This window comes from Sapajus apella, unplaced genomic scaffold (assembly GCF_009761245.1).
Source record: "Sapajus apella isolate SASKATOON/1434 unplaced genomic scaffold, GSC_monkey_1.0 scaffold7, whole genome shotgun sequence".
NCBI lineage: Eukaryota > Metazoa > Chordata > Mammalia > Primates > Cebidae > Sapajus > Sapajus apella.
Window position 1 is genome coordinate 29091663 of NW_022436947.1, and position 20374 is coordinate 29112036.

At 40.2% G+C, this 20374-nt stretch overlaps 1 protein-coding gene across 4 annotated transcripts in view; it reads left to right on the forward strand.

Annotated features, from left to right (window-relative positions):
- DOCK4 (dedicator of cytokinesis 4) overlaps positions 1-20374 on the forward strand; it is a 483746-nt gene that overhangs the window by 324642 nt on the left and 138730 nt on the right. For all 4 annotated transcript variants that reach the window (XM_032275667.1, XM_032275665.1, XM_032275666.1 and 1 more), the window contains exons 17-22: positions 7533-7689; positions 12309-12406; positions 12514-12597; positions 12773-12873; positions 15770-15851; positions 17193-17363. In XM_032275667.1, the coding sequence (XP_032131558.1) occupies positions 7533-7689; positions 12309-12406; positions 12514-12597; positions 12773-12873; positions 15770-15851; positions 17193-17363 (693 nt within the window). The remainder of the gene's footprint in view (positions 1-7532; positions 7690-12308; positions 12407-12513; positions 12598-12772; positions 12874-15769; positions 15852-17192; positions 17364-20374) is intronic.

Below are 20374 nucleotides of genomic sequence, written 5' to 3' on the forward strand. Positions count from 1 at the left end.
CCTTCCTTCCTTCCTTCCTTCCTTCCTTCCTTCCTTCCTTCCTTCTTTCCTTCTCTTTTCTTTTCTCTTCTCTTCTCTTTTTTCTTTTCTTTTCTTTTTTGAAATGGAGTATCATTCTGTAGCCCAGGCTGGAGTACAGTGGTGTAATCTTGGCTCACTGCAACCTCCACCTCCTGGGTTCAAGCAATTCTCCTGCCTCAGCCTCCCAAGTAGCTGGGATTACAGGTGCCTGCCACCATGCCCAGCTAATTTTTATATTTTTAGTAGAGACAGTGTTTCAACATGTTCGCCAGGATGGTCTCAAACTCCTGACCTTGTGATTCGCCCACTGTGGCCTCCCAATTCAGTAAAGAAAACATGTAACTACTCTTTGGTTTCTATGAACCCTTTTATATATTTACTGGGAGGTTCAAAGCTGATTTTTTTATCCAGTAGGATTACACTAGATATGGTGTTAGTTTTTAATCTATTTCTGAAAAACTTAAGCTATTACACAGAAAATATTATAGCATATCTTTTATTATTCCTTGAGTTTTTCAGTATGTACCCTTAATATATCCTACAAACACTGAAGATTTTAAAAGCAATCCAAGCAACCACCGTTTACTGTCTACTGTGTGACAGGCACTACTATGCACTGTGTGTATATTCTCTTCTCATAACAATCCTATGAGGCAAGATAATGTAACCTAAGGAGCTTATGTGATTTGCCCAATGTCACAATATTAGAAAGTATCAGGCCAAGTGCCGTGACTCACACCTGTAATCCCAGCACTTTGGGAGGCCAAGGCAGAGGGATCATGAGGTCACGAGATTGAGACCATCTTGGCCAATGTGGTGAAACCTGGTCTCTACTAAAAATACAAAAATTAGCTGGGCGTGGTGGCGCATGCCTGTAATCTCCCCCTACCCTCGTTTCTCTTTCACATACCCCATTGTTCTTGCTGAAAGCTCTTGAAATAATTTTTATGTCCAGAGTATTGTTCATCTTTATTATATTTTATACTTGAGTAAGGGTGATAGAGTTTAGTTGTAAGAAGCTATCAAGATATCATAACTCAGGCAGACTCAGACGCTGAGGTCTTAGCTGCACAGGCTGGGGGAGAAGTGAGAGCCAAGCCTGGTGGAACTGACCTGACCACGGACCTTTTCCTATCCAATGGAAAAGCAGCCAAGTCTTCTGTTCATAACACCTGCTAAGGATACAGCACAGCCATCACATCTTCACTCACAGAAGTGGTCCATCCCACAGCAACCATTGAGCTAGATGGGATATCAAACGGGAATTCCAAGAGGCTACAGAAGTGCTCCAGAAATGGCAGGCAATTAGGGAAAGGAAAGTTAATAAGAGATATATTTACAGGGGCAGAATTTCTGTGAACAGATGGATCATACCAGACCAGGGCAGGCTCCAAGTCCTGGGGAGGAGGCCTGGAAATAGCAGGACAGAATGTCTGGGCTGGGTTTGGCATGAGACTTAGTCACACCAGGAAGTGGTGGTTAGACATATGGAACACAAATCAGGATAGAGATGAGAGACCCGAGATGTTTCCAACACTGTAGATCAGATAGGGTGACTGTAGGGTGCTGTGCCTCATACTTTGACTTGCCAGGGATGAGACTGAGTGGAGGAGGTCAGTGATCTAGGGTTCTAGGACATTACTTTACCTAAGCACTTTTTCTGAAAAAAGCATGTGAAGTATTCACTTTACCATTATTCTTTAAACTAGGTAAGTATGTTTGATGCACTCTTCTGTCTATGTGAATTATTTTGCAGTAGTAAAGGAAAGTATTTGGAGTTGTAATATTAGAAGAGAATTATAGAGGCTGTTTATTGTGTTTATATTGGTATTTCTGTTATTGGGCAGGTGTGTTAGTAAGAACATCTTGTCATATTCTGGTTCTTTTTCCCTAAACTTGTTAGAGAGGTCTTTCCTAAAGATTTATTATTAAAAACATAAAAAAAAACTTGTGAGTCACACAAAATAGTCTAGAATATTAAAGGAATTCTGTGCTTAAACTCCTACCTGTTACTAGGGTAGTAGCCTTGAAAATATTTGAACAAATTCAAAACAATAAAGTTAATATGAGTTTTTAAATTTATAATCAAAATCATCTAAGCTGTACCAGCTGTGTATCTGTTACAATTTTTTCCTCAAAATTTTAATTTAAAATCACCATTATTAAAGCATTAAAATCAGTATACAGATAAACCAAAATAAAACACCATATTCTCATTAGCCAGGTGATATTAACTATTAGCTCCTTAGTGTATATCATGCAGATATTCTGTGTAGATTTTGTTTACCCAAATGCAAATGATGTTATAGAATATACTATACAATTTTTCTCATTTTTAACTTTGTGGGTACATAGTATGTGTATATATTTATGGAGTATATGAGATATTTTGATATAAGCATGCAATGCATAAAAATCACATCATGGAAAATTGGATATCCATCTCCTCAAGCATTTATCCCTTCTGTTACAAACAATCCAGTTATACTTTTTAGTTACTTTGAAATGTACAGTTAAATTATTATTGACTGTAGTCACTCTGTTGTGCTATCAAATACTAGGTCTTACTTCTTCCTGTCTTTTTTGTATCCAGTAACCATCCCTACCTCCCTGTCACCTCCCACTACCTTCCCAGCCTCTGGTAACCATTCCCTCCTCACTATCTCCATGAGTTCAGTTGTTTTGGTTTTTAGATCCCACAAAAAAAAGTGAGGACATATAATGTTTGTCTTTTGGTGCCTAGCTTATTTCACTTAACGTAGTGACCTCCAGTTCCATTCTTGTTGTTGCAGATGACAGAATCTCATTCTTTAGTGGCTGAATAGTACTCCGTTGTATCCATGTACTGCATTTTCTTTATCCATTCTTCTGTTGATGGACACTTAGGTGGCTTCCAAGTCTTAGCTGTCGTAAACAGTGCTGCACAACAAACATGCAAGTGTGGGTATCTCTTTGATATACTGATTTCCTTTCTTTTTAATATATACGCAGCAGGGGGATTGCCAGATCACATGGTAGCCCTATTTTTAGTTGTTTGAGGAACCTCCAAACTATCTCCATAGTTGCTGTCCTAATTAACATTTCTATCAACAGTGTATGAGGGTTCCCTTTTCTCCACATCCTCGCTATCATGTGTTATTGCCTGTCTTTTGGATAAAAGCCATTTTAGCTGGGGTGAGATGATATCTCATTGTACTTTTGATTTGCATTTCTCTGATCATCAGTGATGTTGAGCACATTTTATATGCCTGTTTGCCATTTGTGTATCTCTTTTTGAGAAATGTCTATTCAAATATTTTGTCCATTTCTCAATTGGATTAATAGATTGTTCCCTAGAGAGTTGTTTGAGCCCTTTATATATTCTGGTTATTAGTCCCTCATCAAATGAGTAGTTTGCAAATATTTTCTCCTATTGTGTGGGTTGTCTCTTCACTTTTTTGGTTGTTTCCTTTATTGTATGGAAGCTTTTTGACTTGATGTAATCCCATTTATCCATTTTAACCTTGGTTGTCTGTGCTTTTGGGGACGCCCAAGAAATTTTTGCCCAGACCACTGTCCTGGAGAGTTTCTCCAATGTTTTCTTACAGTAGTTTCATAGTTTGAGGTCTTAGATTTAATTTTTAATCCATTTTGATTTGATTTTTGTATACAGTGAGAGATAGAAGCAAATTTCATTCTTCCGAATATGGATATCCTGTTTTCCCAGCACCGTTTATCAAAGAGACTGTCTTTTCCCCAGTGTATGTTCTTGGCACCTTTGTCAAAGGTGAATTCACTGTAGGTGTGTGGATTTGTTTCTAGGCTCCCTGTTCTGTTCCATGGATCTATGTGTCTGTTTTCATGTCAGTACCATGCTGTTTCAGTTACTATAGCTCTGTGGTAGAATTCAAAGTAAGGTAAGTCCAGTTCTTTTTGATTGGTTCATCATTTAGTCTTTCTACTTAAGTAAAGAGTATTTTATACATCACAATTATGGTATTATACTATTCTGTGTTTTTCTGTGTGTTTACTATTACCAGTGAGTTGTGCTATTCTAGGATAAAGGGTTTTTTTGTTTTTGTTTTTTTGTTTTGTTTTGTTTTCCTTTAGCACTTTATTTTTTATTTATTTATTTATTTTAGACAGAGTCTTGCTCTGTTGCCAGGTGCCGGGCTGGAGTGCAGTGGCGCGACCTCGGCTCACTGCAACCTCCACCTCCTGGGTTCAAGCAATTCTCCTGACTCAGCCTCCCGAGTAGCTGGGACTACAGGCACACACCACCATGCCCAGCTGATTTTTGTATTTTTAGTAGAGACGGGGTTTCACCATGTTGGCCAGGATAGTCTCGATCTCTTGACCTTGTGATCTGCCCGCCTCGGCCTCCCAAAGTGCTGGGATTACAGGTGTGAGCCACTGTGCCTGGCCTCCTTTAGCACTTTAAATGTGTCATGCCACTCTCTCTTCGTCTTAAGGTTTCCACTGAATAGTCTGCTGCCAGATGTATTGGAACTCCATTGTATGTTATTTGTTTCTTTTCTCTTGCTACTTTTAGGATCCTTTCTTCATCCTTGACCTTTGGGAGTTTGATTATTAAATGCTTCTTTGGGTTAAATCTGCTTGGTGATCTGTAACCTTCTTGTACTTGAATGTTGATATCTTTCTCTAGGTTTGGTAAGTTCTCTGTTATTATCCCTTCAAAGAAACTTTTTAGCACCATCTCTTTCTCTACGTCATCTTTAAGGCCAGTAACTCTTAGATTTGCACTGTTGAGGCTATTTTCTAGATACTGTAGGAGTGTGTCATTGTTTTCTATTCTTTTTTTTTTTTTTTTGTCTACTCTGTGTGTTTTCAAATAGCCTATCTTCAAGCTCCCCAATTCTTTCTTCTGCTTTATCAATTCTGCTATTGAGAGATTGATGCATTCTTCAGCATGTCAATTGCATTTTTCAATTCTAGAATTTCTGCTTGATTCTTTTTAATTATTTCAATCTCTTTGTTAAATTAATCTCATAGAATTCTGAATTCCTTCTCTATTATGTCAGATTTCTCTGAGTTTCTTCAAAACAGCTATTTTGAATTCTCTGAGTTTGTGGTAAATGCTGCCAGACCTGAGACTTACCCTGCTGTCCTCTCATCCAGGGCAGATCCTGAAATGCTCTCCAAGAGCTTAGGCCTGTACTGGGGACCCAAGAGCCTGCTTGGTGCTCTACCCCACTGTGGCTGAGCTGGTACCTAAGGCACAAGACAACGTCCCCTTTATTTTTCCCTCTGCTTTTCTGAAACAGAAGGAATATATCACTGTAGTCTTCACAGCTGGGAATATGCTGGGTCACACCTGAAGCCAGGACGTCTCAGAGCCCAAGGCCGGCAGCATACTCCCTGGGTATCACTGCTGGTTATTTAGGGCCCAAGGGGTCTTTAGTTAGCAGGAGAGAATCCTGCCAGAATTGAGTCATTCCCTTCAAGGCAGTTGGTTCCCTTTTGACCTAGGATGGGTGTAAGAAATATCATCTAAGCCTAGAATAGGGACCTCATGACTCTGTTCAGTGCCCTACCCTGCTGTGGCTAAGCTGGTAACCAGGATGCAAAACAAAGTCCTCTTTACTATTCATTCTTCTCTCCTTAAGCAAAAAGAAAGGGTTACTTTTGTTGCTGCAGGCTGCACTCCCTGGGGTTGGAGGAGGGATGGTGCTGGATTTACTATTCCCTTACTCAGCCAGCAGGTGTCTCCCTAGGTCACATGCCACCCTAGTCCACTGACTCCAAGTCCAGCCTAGCACTAGGAATTGTCTAGGAATTGCTGTCCTTATCTCCTAGACTGCCTTTCAGGTTTACCTAGGACCCCAGAGCACTCAGTCCATGGTAGCAAGAAACTCAGGTTCCAACTGCTGAGATGGTGATTCCCTTCCGGCTAGAGCTAGTTTCATTGCACCCTCCTTGCATGGGCAGTGTCTGAGCCCAGAACAGCTTTATTTTCTACTCAGTGACAGGGCAGCACTGAGTTCGACGCAAAGTTCCCCAATCACTGCACTCTCCCACCAACTTGCACAGATTCTTTCTCCATGCTGCATAGTTACTGCTGGGGATGGGGGGAGGGGCAGGGAATGGGAGAGGGCCTCAGAGATTCAGAACTGTCTTTTCTGCCCTCCTCAATGCCTTTTTGAGGGACATGAAGTTAAAACCAGGTACTGTGTGTGCCCACCTGAGTTTTGGTTCTTGTGATGGTGCTTTTCTGTGTGCAGATAGTTGTTAAAATTTGGTGCTGTAGGGTGGGTGCAGAGAAACAAGCAGTGTAGGCTTCTGTTCCACCATCTTGGTCTGCCTCATATTTATTTTTAATCTACTTATTTTCAGTTAATGATTTTCCAATCACTGCATTTTTTTATATTATGTAGAACTTAGTCAATGTACAGATTTTTAAAAAGTCAGACACATCAGCAGGTTTGTTCAAATCTAGGACCATATGTTGCATCTGGCTATCTATTTCTTAAGTGTTGTTTAATCTAGAACAGTCCCTTTTTTGGCAACACTGACTTAAAGAGATAAGACCAGGCATCTTACAGAAAACTCGTGTCTTTTGGATTCTCTGGTTTCTTCCTGTAGTGTTGCTCAACATGTCCCTCTCTCTCTTGTGTTTCCTATGATGTGGAAGTTGAATCTAGATGTGATGGACTTGGGTTCTGCACTTTTGGTAAGAATGCATTGTAGGTGATGATATGTGTCTTTGCATTGCCCTGCATTGGTGTAATGACAGCGCGATTCCCCCACATGCAGTTATATTTGTCTTCTTGCCATTAGGACGTAATCTGTATGTTGGTACATTGGCATCATATGAACATCCGATTCCTCCTCTACAGTTCTGCTGGTTTTAGCACTAAGCAACAATCCTTGACTAAAATAATTATAGTAGGGATTTGAAATTATATTTTCTAAACCTGTAATTGCTTTTACATGTGTTAGCTGGCATTTTCTGTGAAAATAGAGATTTCCCTCACATGGTGGGACCCTTAAATTATAATACCCAAATATCTTTTAACTGCCAGTTTTCAAAGTAAGGAACTGTTTAACAGCTGCCTCAGAGGAGATGTTGGAAGAACTTAAGCATTTTTCAAAACAAGCTATGGTCACTGCAAATATGATGTATTGATCATTTTCAGTATATCAGGACTGTGTTAAAGGCTTTATATGACCTAATTCTTATGACAACACAATGAGATTTTAGAGAAGATAACGGAAACAGTGTGTGGTTAAATAATTTGATTTGGTATGGTCACTCACATGGGAAGTGACAGAGCTGGGATTGCAAACTCAAATTGATCTTAGTCCAAAAATCTATGCTTAATTTTTCTATATAGTTTTTTTTTGTTTTTGTTTTTGCATTTTACCTAAAAGCCAAATTCTACTTGTAATGCTGTTTGGAATGTTGCCCAGTTTATAAACACTAGTAATATAAATTATGCTTCATAATTCTTATGAGATCTCTTCCCCTTCCCTTGTTTTTTTTTTTTTTTTTTTTTTAATATTTTTAACAGTGTGAAGAAAACACAAACCTTCAGGATACTACCCGCTACCTCAAACTTCCCTTTTCCAAGGGCATTTTCCTTGGGAATAATAATCAAGCCATGAAGGCAACAAAGGAGTCTTTTTGTATTACATCCTTTCTCTGTTCCACAAAACTCACACAAAATGGTAATGTATAATATTTTATTTGAAAGCCCTAGTACCTAATAATCATGTAAATTTTGGTAAGCTCAGTAAACACCAAAGTTATAGTTAAGAAGTTTACATTGGAAAAATTATTGATCCTTCTGTTTGTGATTTCTAATGGAAACAAATATGACGTAGTGATCTGTTGAATGCATGTCATTTAAGAAGGACTTCAAAATTATACCAGTATTGAAAAACAAGTACACAACTTTTCAAATAAACCATCAAACCCCAGCTGCTTAAAAAAAAAAAAGGAAAATACCAACACCTTAATCTTGTGTTTTATGGCTCCATAAACAGTGCTAATTGCAGGCTTTAGAATAAAGGCTGTTTTTTGTTTAATTAGATGCATATTGCTTTTCAATTCTAGCATTACTTTTTATGTCAGTGATTGCTTAGCAAGTTATGATTAATAAAGCAAGCTCTTCTCCTTGGCAAATTGCTGTAGAAACATCTTCTGTAATGAAGGAAGTAAATTAAACATTTTTGAGTTCTTTATGGTTGCCATATAAGACTTCTGGCTAGCACCCTGAATGCTACATTAATAAGTTAGATTCATTATGTTGAGAAGAATCACTTTATAATGAGATATTGTGTCTCATAAAAACCTGTGCCTAAACATGTGTGCTGTTAATAGTTCTTTCTTAGTTCCTTCTTCTGTGTCAGAGAGCAGCATTTGTAGAAGGAAACATTTCTTCTTTTAGATCTTAGTCTCAGAAAAAAAGCCAAATGTAGCATTAAAATACTGACCACTTTTTAAACACCTCTTAATTTCAATATTCATTCCTACTGTATTTATATAGGACAACAAGTTAAGATATGTCATGTTTTACCAGGCTTTATCAGCATTAGGTAGTTAATGATTTTACTTAAATAAAGTCTCCATTGGCATAATTCAATAAATGATTATAAAGCATTTACCAAATCTCAGGTATTTTTTATGAGGCCAGTTTACCCCCATAGAAGTTATGAAGATAATAAAATCAACCTCTTATTGACATCCTTATACAGAAATTTTTATTTATCCTATGTAGATTAGTTGTGTGTGTATAGTAGAGTTTACATTCATGTTGAACTGAATTTCCCTGATAGAATATTCGGGAGTTGTATTGCTTATCTATTGCAGCTGTAACAGTTACCACAAATTTATTGGCTTAAAACAGTACAGATTTATTATCTTGCAGTTCTGGAGGTCAGAAATCGAAAATCGGTTCCCCTGAGCTAAAATCAAGGTGTCGGCAGGGCTGCATTCCTCCTGGAATAGAAAGAATCCATTTCTTTACCCTTCCTAGCTTTAGAGGCCACCTGCATTCCTTGGATCATGGCCCCTTCTTCCATCTTCAAAGCCAGAAGCGTAGCATCTCCACATGTCTGGGACTCTGAGCATCTTACATCTTTTAAGAACCCTTTTGATTACGTTGAGCTGGATAATCCAGTGTAATCTCCCTGTTTTAAGATCTTTAATCACATCTGTACAGTCTTCTTTCTTTCTTCCGAGAGTTAGTCCCTCCTAATTCTCAGAACCTGTTCCTCCATCAGGTTCCAACAGGTTCCAAGAATTAGGACATCTTTTGAGGCCATTATTCTGTCTACCACACAGGTAAACCTAACAATAGATTCTCTTCCATTAAAATGTTTGGTCCTATATAAGGAGTTTGTGCTGGTTGTGGGGTTTAGGATGTTAGACACACTTAATGCAAGTAAGGCAGAGAGAAACAAATCCTGAAAATTAGAAGTTGCTGCTTTTTAAAAGTAGAGAACATTTTCAGGTAAATATGAGTAAATAGCAATTTATGAAATAATTATATTAAACATCTCACTATATGGAAAGTGGGATCAGACTTCCATGTAATGGTTGGCTCATTTTTGGAGACGGTAAGTGCTTCATTATTATTTTGACTTTGATTAGCCTTGTCAATGTGAAACCGCTCAAAATGAGCCAGGAAATGAATGGCATGTTTCAAGATATGGGGAGGAGGAAGGAAGTTAGTGGGTCTCTCTGAAATTTACATGCTAAACACATGTCCCTGTGTCGATGTAATCCAGTTCCAAATTGGAATTAAATTGCTGTGTATTTATTTTTCTTGACTTGGAAAATATACAAATCTTATATCTACTACAATTCAGCATTTAGTAAGCGATACGGTATCTAGGAACAGTTTCCTAGCACAGATTAACATTTCAGAATTCCCAAAGTGTGTCTGTCTGCACACTCTTTGTCCAACATGGATAGTGTACCAAGGCCAGGCACAGCACTATGCTGGGCATCTGTGACTGCCAGATCAAGTAGAGATTTTAAGGTTCAGAGGATTAGCAGTCATGACAACCTCCTATTTTATAGCTCTTGGTACGTTAGATGCATAATATACACCTAATAAATGCTTGTTGAATGGAAGGTGGAAATTGGTATTTTCTGTGATAGGTTATAGCTCCTAACTTGCCACTAACATCCTCAGATGGCAAAAGCAAAAACCTAGGATACAGCAATTTTGCCTAAACTCTAATTACCTTGCATACATGATTAATTGCATCCAGATGGACATAGCTACTGGGCTTTTCCACATGCTCTATCATGTACAGTCTAGAGATTCATCAGCCTTATTGCAGGGAACATGGGCAGGCTCATCCTGACTCATTGTCTGGACCCCTGTATATTTTCCAGGCCTACTTATATGGGCCCTAGTCCAGGTTCTCCACTGCTGCCACTTTGCTGTCAGCATAGCCACCTCCTTCCTCCCCACACTCCTTACGTTGAGCAGGGTCCTGAGGGACCCTGCAACTGCCTCACTTTAAAGGAAAGGAAACAGAACACAAAAGAGGAGTGAGAGCTGAGATGGGGGTGGAGTGGGAAGTGAGGAGTGAATGGCAGGGGAAATGCACTGGGGGATTATGAAAGAGAAGATGCCCGGGAGGCGAGGCCTCCTAAAGTGAGATGCAGGAAGTAGGAAGTAGGTGGGAGGGAGGCAGCAAACTGGGGAGAACAATAGAGCCTTGCCTTTGTTGCCCTGAGTCTCACTCTGTGGAAATACCTGATATGCCAAATATAACTAATCAGTTTTTAAAAGGTTTCAATCATACCCCAGGATGTCTGAATTACATCTGAATATTAAACATTTTCAGGGGTTTTGGTTATGAAAACATCATAAATCTCTTTCCAAAGTCAGTATTTTTAAATCCCTTTATTTTTCTCATTCTAATTCCTCCTCCTCCTCCTCCTCCTCTTACCAGTGTTTATTCAGATAAACATTCCTGTTTGGTACTGAATTCCTTACTATTAATAGTAAATCCTTTGTGAGGTTTTTCTCTTGAATCTGGCTTTGGTGGAGCTTGCTTCTCTTTCTCCTTGAGATTCTTAATGCTTTTTCTCACTTCTGTTCTCTCTATATTCTCTTTTTCTTTGTCATCTTACCTACTTCCTTGGTTTTGGTGGGTTTGGAGTTTTTGTTCCCTCATTTATCTTTCTGTTTCTCAGAAAGTCCCATTTGGATTTCTGCTAAAACAAGTGATTCGAAATTAATTTCCTGCTTCTCTGCCTGGAAATTTTGTCCTGGCTCCTCTCTCTGCTAGTCTAGTCTGGCAGTTTCACCAAGCCCTGAGGCTGGTTCTTCCAGGTCCCACTGCGCTGTGCGTGCCTGGCACAAGCGAGCCTTTTCAGTTCCCACTGCCTTCATTGGCCTCCAGGTGCCAGCTCTCCCTGCGTGCTTTGGAGACTAATAAACACATGGACACTATCTCCCAGAGCCTTTCTAACTTCTACCCAAGAAAGACAAAGGAAGAATGTATTCCCTCCCCAGACCAACAGGTTTTCTGAGGACCTGCTGGACTAAGGCCCACATGTCTGTTTAGGAAAGGGTTAAAGAGTGGGGCTCTGCACTTACCTGGACTCTGGGATGGCAGATAGCCCGTGGAGTCCAGGATCTGCTCTTCTCTAGTTGAGAGCTCCCTGAATGATCTGATAAATCACTGGGCCTGTCATCATTCTTTTAGTCTACAAGGTTTGGGTCACATTGTCAAGAAGACTTTTGCTGCCGGGTTGCGTTGGTTGCTAGGCAGAATGCTATGTGCTAGGCACCCAAACAGGAATAAAGCATGTTCCCAGCCCTCAAGAAACTCTCATCTTTCCAGGAGGAGGCAGCAAATTAGTCAACAAATATTTGTCACCTGCCTGCTTTGTTCTTGGTTTTGGGAATACAGTAGGGCCAAGGTTGGCAAGGCTTTTTTCTCTTGGAGTTTAGAGTCCAGTTGAGGCATACACAAATACACCAGCAACTGTAATGGTAAGGTACTGTGATGTAGAAGCACGCAGAAGCGACAGTTAGCTCGAGATTTCAGAAAAGGCTTCCAAGATGAAGCAACATCTGACCTGAGGACTGAAGGGTGAGTAGGAGTTTGTAAGTCAAGAGCAGTGGGGAGCAAACAGAATGCAGTGTAATAAATGCCATCCTGGAGAGGGCTAATCATGGTTTATAGGAGCCTGCAATTTGAGTGGCCAGGAGAGGGGAGCCACATGTGTTAAGAATTTTACTTTTACCAGCAGAACACTTTCATGTGAGGACCTGTTCTCTATTAAGACAATTAATCTTCCTTTTCTGTTTTGAAAGGTGATATGCTTGATCTTTTGAAATGGAGAACCCACCCAGACAAGATCACTGGCTGTCTCTCTAAATTAAAAGAAATCGATGGCTCAGAGATAGTAAAGGTATATAGTATTTTGTTACCGTTTTTCTTGCAGAGATTCATAAAATGAAGATTGGGAGGAAGAAGGCAGATAGTATCTTATTCATTCGTTTACTACTTCTTTAACAGTTTCTGCAGGATACACTGGACACCTTATTTGGAATTTTAGATGAAAATTCCCAAAAATATGGATCTAAAGTGTTTGATTCTTTGGTAAGTTCAACTTCCCTTAATTATATTTAAATTGTTTTGTCTCTCAATCTTGGCTTTCATGAGGCTGGTTCAGAAATGTGTGCTTAATAATGTAAGAGTTTATTTTAAGAAAACCAAAAAAAGGGAAAACCTTGATTTGCATTCAGTTTTATAAAGCTGAATTTTCTCTTTTTAGGTTCACATAATAAATTTACTGCAAGATAGCAAATTTCATCATTTTAAACCTGTAATGGACACTTACATTGAGAGTCATTTTGCTGGGGCTCTTGCATACAGGTAAGGCCTGTATCGTGTAATTAGTTTAGAAGTGGTTCCTTTCAAGCTTTTCTCAGCAGAAGTGGCAATATAGGAAAATTTTAAAGGGAGTGTAGGAAGAAATGGAGCACAACTGGAGTGTCTCTTGAGATAGTCTCTTCCCTGCTCACACACCCTTTCTAAATGGCTAGAACTTATTTCGATTAAAAAGGGAAAAAAAGAACCTCCTGAATTCTATTCCTGAGCCCGAAAGTATAAAGTCTTTCCTTCTTGTCTCTGTTTCACTGGATATTCTTTGGTCTAAAATACTTGGTTATTTCACTTTGGCTGTTAAGAGTCTCACTCCATCACTGTACTCCCTGGTGATTATAAATGTTCATAAGAAAGAAATATGAATAGAAAACAACCTTTGTCTTCACACCTGCTAAAAGTCGTTCTTCACGTGGGAGGGAATACATGCTTCCTTTATCTTTCTTGGGCAGAAGTTAGAAAGGCTTTGGGAGATGGTGCCTACCATTCTCGCTCAGTGGAAATATCTGATATGCCAAATATAACCAATCATTTTAAAAAGGTTTCAGTCATACCCAGGATATCTGAATTATATCTGAATATTAAACATTTTCAGGGATTTTGGTTATGAAAAACATCATAAATCTCTTTTTCTTTCTTTTTTTTTTTGAAATGGAGTTTTGCTCTTGTTGCCCAGGCTGGAGTGCAATGGTGCAATCTCGGCTTACTGCAACCTCCACCTCCCTACTTCAACTGATTCTCCTGCCTCAGCTTCCCGAGTAGCCGAGATTACAGGCGTGTGCCACCACACCCAGCTAATTTTGTATTCTTAGTAGAGACAGGGTTTCTCTGTGTCAGGCTAGTCTCGAGCTCCTGACCTTAGGTGATCTGCCTGCCTCGGCCTCCCAAAGTGCTGGGATAGTGCTGGGATTACAGGCATGAGCCATTGTGCCTGGCCTAAATCTCTTTTTCAAAGAAAAAGAGAGCCTCATTTATCTGTCAGGATTTACTGAGTGCCCGCTGCTTGCCAGGCGCTCTACTTTATGCTGATGATGTAAAGACCTGGTCCCTGGCCTCAGGCAATTTAGTAATTGGGATCTGCCCTTTGATAGGAACTGCTACTTTAGCTGCACCTCCTTTTCTACCAGCTCAGGTGATGCTGAAAAGTTATGAATCATGTTCAGCTTTGGCTAGTGCCTGCCTCCTCACAGCATAGTTGATAATTGCCAGAGGCCACAGCTTCTCTCTTTTAGTCCGACAAATAACACCTCCCCGGTCTGGACCTGCTTAAATAGCCTTAGAATGTACCCCACTGTTCTGTCTCCCAGATGCAACACCATCATTGCTGTTCTCCCTTATTTCTACCTTATACTTTAAGCACCTATGGGCATGCACATACCTGACTGTTCCCAGAGATGAGTTTAAAAAGCATGAAATCAAGTTTGTATCCTTCCCCCTACCTATGTCACATGTAAAGGTTCGTAGGTAATCAGATAAGCATTTGATCCTGTTTACTTGGGTATTCCCAGCCATGATGTGTTAAGATCTACATCTCAAATATCGAAATGAATCAAGGTATTTTTGTTAGACGAGACCCTTCATCAGTGTGATTTTTTGCTGAGAGTGAAATGCAACAGCAGGAACAGTTTTGAAACATTGGCCCACTCGGCCTAACAGCTTGGGCCCTATGTGAGGAGGTCGCTGCTTCCAAGTAAAATTGTCTTTGGAAGCTAGAAAACAAGAGTGTAATTTCTAACATTTCCAGTTGGTCAGGAAAGCAGGATCTTAAAAAGATAAGTAAGGTTTGTGGAATCCTCTCAGGCTGGGGGTGATCAGAAGCTCATTGGCATGTTATCTTAAAAAATAGCACTCCCCCAGCATCCACCTGCTGGCACATCCAAGTATTCCCTGACTCAGAGAAACATCGCTGCATAAACCATTTCCTAGAAACCAAGAACTGGCTGGGTGCAGTGGCTCATGCCTATAATCCCAGCACTTTGGGAGGCCAAAGTGGGCAGATATTTGAGGTCAGCCTGGCCAAAATGGTGAAACCCTGCCTCTACTAGAAATACAAAAAAATAATTGGGCGTGGTGGTGCACGCTTGTAATTCCAGCTACTTGGGAGGCTGAGGCAGGAGAATTGCTGGAACCCAGGTGGGTGGTGGAGGTTGCAGTGACCCAAGATTGTGCCACTGCACCCCAGTCTGGGTGACAACAGAGTGAGACTCTGTCTCAAAAAGGAAAAAAAAAAAACCAAGAACTGACCACAATTCAAGGTGGTAAGACTGTCATCTTGAGAGTTGTGGGTTGTTGTTTTTACATTTTAATTCCTTTTTTCAAAAAGGAAAAAAAAATACCTTGACCTTTCTAGAAATTCTCCTAAGACACATATTGACATAAGCCGTGTTCTTCTCATAGGTCAGAAAATTGGCTTGATAAATCCATGAGGTGTGCATTGGAGTGGGGAAGTATTGTCTCCATCCCTCCTCCCCACCCCATTTTGCCTGCAGTCTAATGATATTGCATCCAGCTGTTTACATGGTCACTGGGAACGAAATCCCAACAATCGAGTTTACAGTATTGACCATGGCAGTCATACTGCCAGGCACTAGGCTGGCCAAAGTTCTTTTCTCCAATATTTGTGTTCACCCATTTGGAGGCATTACCAGAAATAGCGGGGCTATGGAATATGTCCAGATTGAGTGTTGTTTCTGTCCTAAGCTTTGAAAAGGGGTGGTGATGTTGAATTGCAGACTTAGTAAAATTATCATACACCAGATTGACAGGAAAATGTGAGAACTGATGGGGAAAGAAGCCTCCTCATGATACAGCTAAATGTTGGATTTGTTGACTTTTAATTGAGAATTAGACCAATTCTACATTCTGGACATTTTTCCCTGTATTTTAGAGATCTCATCAAAGTGCTCAAATGGTACGTGGACAGGATCACAGAAGCAGAGCGGCAAGAGCATATCCAGGAGGTGCTGAAGGTGATAACATGCTGTTGATAACAGATAGAAGAGTCTAACAAAGCTGTTGCATGCTGATGCTTAAACTAATTGGTTTCTCTACACAGAGAGTAATGGGTGATGATATATTACTGACATTCCAATTCAGGGAACTTAATCATTTTGTGGCTGCCTGAATGCTGATGAAATTTGAAGGGGACTTTGCCAGGAAGAGTTTCTACTGGAAACTGTTCGGGATTGAATCTTCATTTCTCTGGGCTCCAGAGCACTTGAAGTGAAATCTAAAACTAGCAGGAGAGGAAGGGTTTATGAGAGAAGACTATACAGGGGCAGTTAGGCTTAGTTCCTGGCTCTTGCTTCTACCAGCCTGACAGAGACCATCGGAGAACCATTTTCGTTAAATTTTAAGAGCAAATAGGGTGGCTTAGCAGGGATTCTAATGACGAAATCTGAGGCTTTACTGGCTTAACACTGCCCACATCTCTGGGCACTATATACTCAAGTTGTCTGTGGAAATACTAATTCCTTACTTGCAAACATGTTCAAAAAGTATACAAATTCTTAAAGGAATTATCCGATACTAGGCCTGGTAGTCTTCTGATTCCTGTTGTTGATGACCATCCTATTTGGAGTCAGTAGATTAAAGTAGACAATGTCTACGTTTTATAAAACAAGGATTTTGTTAATTATATGTTTGTCATTTGGGACTGATTGAAGGTAAAATGCTAAGTGGCAAAAGTACTACTTGTCAAAACAATTTTTTTAAGTCAGTTATGTTTTTTTGACTGAATTTAAAAAACTTGTTCATCATACTCCAGAATTATAAAGTGTTTTTTTTTTTTCTTTTTTTTTTTTTTAAGATGGAGTTTCACTCTTGTTACCCAGGCTGGAGTGCAATAGTGCAATCTTGGCTTACCACCACCTCTGCCTCCAGGGTTCAAGCGATTCTCCTGCCTCAGCCTCCCAAGTAGCTGGGATTACAGGCATATGCCACCACATCCAGCTAATTTTGTATTTTTAGTAGAGATGGAGTTTCACCATGTTGGTCAGGCTGGTCTCGTACCCCCGACCTCAGGTGATCCACCCGCCTCGGCCTCCCAAAGTACTGGGATTGCAGGTATGAGCCACTGCACCTGGCTAAAGTGTTTTTAAATTTTCTATATGTGTCTGTCATTAGGCATCAGAGCAAAGTGGCCGTTCCCTGTACAAGTAAATACTGTTCAAAAAAGCCTCACAAGGTCTTGGCGTTTACATCAATAATTTAAAAGTTTAATCCCATACCATGGTTTTTATGCCTTGTCATTGTTAAATAAATACTCTTGGTCTCCTTTGAAGCTAACTTTTAAAAATTGTATTTTTAAGGCACAGGAATACATTTTTAAGTATATAGTTCAGTCTCGAAGGCTGTTTTCCCTTGCCACTGGTGGGCAAAATGAAGAGGAATTCCGCTGCTGCATTCAGGAGCTTCTCATGTCAGTCCGTTTCTTTCTTTCACAAGAGAGCAAAGGGTCTGGAGCATTATCTCAGTCACAGGTAATTTGTTTTCATCTATGCCGAATAGAAGAAAATGATGAGTGCAGTTTGTTTATTTTTACACAGCAGAGTAATCAAATGTTTTCTCCATCAAAAGTCCATAGCTCCAGTTTATGTTTATAGCTTAGCCAACTTTATGAGTAGACTTTTTAAATTCCCCTACCTTCCGTGTACCAGCTGAGCAGAAGTGGGTTGCCTTTCCTCAGACCCTTCTCTCTCTTCATAGAGAGGCTATTGGTTTGCCTCAGCTTCATTTCCAGTTACCAGAACGCATACTGATGATTGGGCATGCCGTCACCACCAGCCCTGGGGAAGGAATTTCACTAGAGCCAATCTCTTGCAGTTCTTTTTCCCAAGCCTCTCACTGCATTTTAATCTGTCAACTTGAGAATCATTATATTGGACTCAGTGAAACTGCGTGTTGCTTTGTTTTGTTTTAACTTGACCCTAATCCTGGGACTGATCTTAAAAGACCAGTGCAGAGCTGCTGCCGCCAAATCCTATTACTGGAAGTAGCCCCACATGTTGTTGTTGTTTTTCTTTATGAACAGGATTCATCCACTTTCCACGTAGCATGGCCTTGAATATGATCCATGAGATAATTCTGAATATATTTCCCTATACTTTCTTGATTCTTCTTATATACTTTTAATTCTAATGACTTGATTAAAAACCTGTCAGAAGGAGGAGCCTCTTACCATGCCCTAGAGATTAGAGAGACTTGTAATCATTAAGAACTAGGACATACAAAGGGAGATTAGGAGACAAAATTAGATCCTTAACAGTGTCGTTACGATTTGGTACCATATGATGTTTGGAAAGCAAAATCCAGGAATGCACCAACCCTCTGATAATGTGCTGTATTTTTTCTGACTGTTTAGGGGTCTGCTCTTTTTCCTATCTTCTTTATAGAGGTGGACTCGTCTTCCATCTGGGCAAGGATACAACTCAGGCTCTTTTAAATGTCATTTTGGCCTTTGCAGTCAACAGTACAGTCACTGCACTGTGGGAACTTGCCAGAGACCTCAGTGTCAAGTTTCCCACTACTAGCTGGGAAGCACTTGATATTTGAGCAGGATACTCCAACAGGCTATCCATGCATTCCTTTGGATCAGAGTTCTTAGAAGTTTACTATTTCCACAAAAGCAATTCAGAATTTGAGTTTCCACCATGAGATTTTTCGTTTTACCCTTTGTCAGTTACAGAGATGAAACTTGCCTGATTCACACCTGAAAAATATTTTCTTACTCTTAAGAGTAACCATAAGTCATGGTTTCTTCTTAGGAATTCAGGAGACTTTTTTTTAACCTTAGTTGTGCCACTGGATCCTGGAGGTCCCCCTAAAGTGGCTTGGGCCACCACGGTACAACAGGGTGAAGCAGCTCCGCTTTTACCTCTTCAACATGCTGATTTCCACTGCTCTTGATTCTCTAAGTTTTATCCCACATCAAATTGTAGAAACAGCTTCAGCAGCTTCAAAGAATCATATTTGGTATTTTTTGCTTTCAGCTTTTAATCAAGAGATAATATGTAAATGTGTCCATAAAGTTTCTGAATATCATTGTAAACTCTACTGAAGTCATTCTCTTTTTGTGCAGTATTACAGACTTGGATATTTTGATGTGATAACTTTATTTTTAGTCTGATGCTAAGAAAAAATCCATATAAAATGATGACAATGGTTAGTTTTCTTTATGAAGGAATGAGAACTTTGTTCCTCTGTATTTGGGGAGGACAAGAAATGCTACACACCTCTGCCCATACCAGGTTCCTGTTTGATCCCATGCTCTCTTTTTTGTTTTTGTTTTTGTCTTTTTCCAAGACAGAGAGTCTTACTCTGTCTTCCAGGCTGGGGTGCAGTAACAGGATCTCAGCTCACTACAACCTCTACCTTGCGGGTTCACGCAATTCTCCTGTCTCAACCTCCCGAGTAGCTGGCATTACAGTGTGCACCACCATGCCCGGCTAATGTTTGTATTTTTAGTAGAGGTGGGTTTTCACCATGTTGGCCAGGCCAGTCTCAAACTCCTGACCTTGTGATCTGCCCGACTCTGCCTCCCAAAGTGCTGGGACTACAGGTGTGAGCCACCACACTGTGCGATCCCATGCTCTCTTTGCAGAGATAGTCCCACTGATTCGATGGATCTGATGTGTTAGTTTTCTGTTGCTGTATAACCAATGTCCATAAGCTTAATGGCTTTAAACAACAGTCATTTATTAGCCCACAGTTCCATAGGTCAGAATTCCAGGCAGGCTTGGCTGGGTCCTTTCCTTAGGATCTCCTAAAGCCAAAATCAAAGTGTTAGTTTTCATGTATTATCTGGAAGCCTGGAAATGAATTTGATTTCACGATCTTTTATGCTGTTGGCAGAAATGTTTCTTTGTTTTTAGAAGGCTGATGTCCCCATTTCCTTGATGGCAGTCAGCCGGTGGGGGAGGTGCTGTCAGCTGCCAGAGGCCACTTGTACTCCTTGGCACATAGCTGCTCCATCCTCAAATCCAGCAACAATATGTCACATCCTCCTCATGCTTTGAATCTGACTAGTTCTCCTGCTACCAGCCAGAAAAAAACTATTTTAAGGGCTCGTGATTGGGTGAGATCCCCTGGATAAATCTCCATATTTTATGGTCAACTGATGCGTAATCTTCATTACATCTGCAAAATCTCTTTTGCCATGTGACATTATGTAATCACAGGAACACTATCAGGGACAGCGTCATGGGAGTCATCTTAGAATCCTGCCTGCCATATTTACAGCGAAATAAAGTTTGTCTCAGAATTGGTCCGAGTTTTACTATTAGGCTGCCTTATAGGCAGAAACCTGGTTTCCTTGCTCCATTTTACATTTTTTCCATGTGGGCTACAACTCAGGGCAAACCCTGTCATCTAGAGGCCATCCCCACAGTCCTTCGGGCTGGATCAATGGGCAGCTTCTGGTTCTATTGGGAAGTTCATTTAGTCCTCCTGCCTCAAATGCAACTTGCTAATGACATTGTTCTTAGAACAGTGC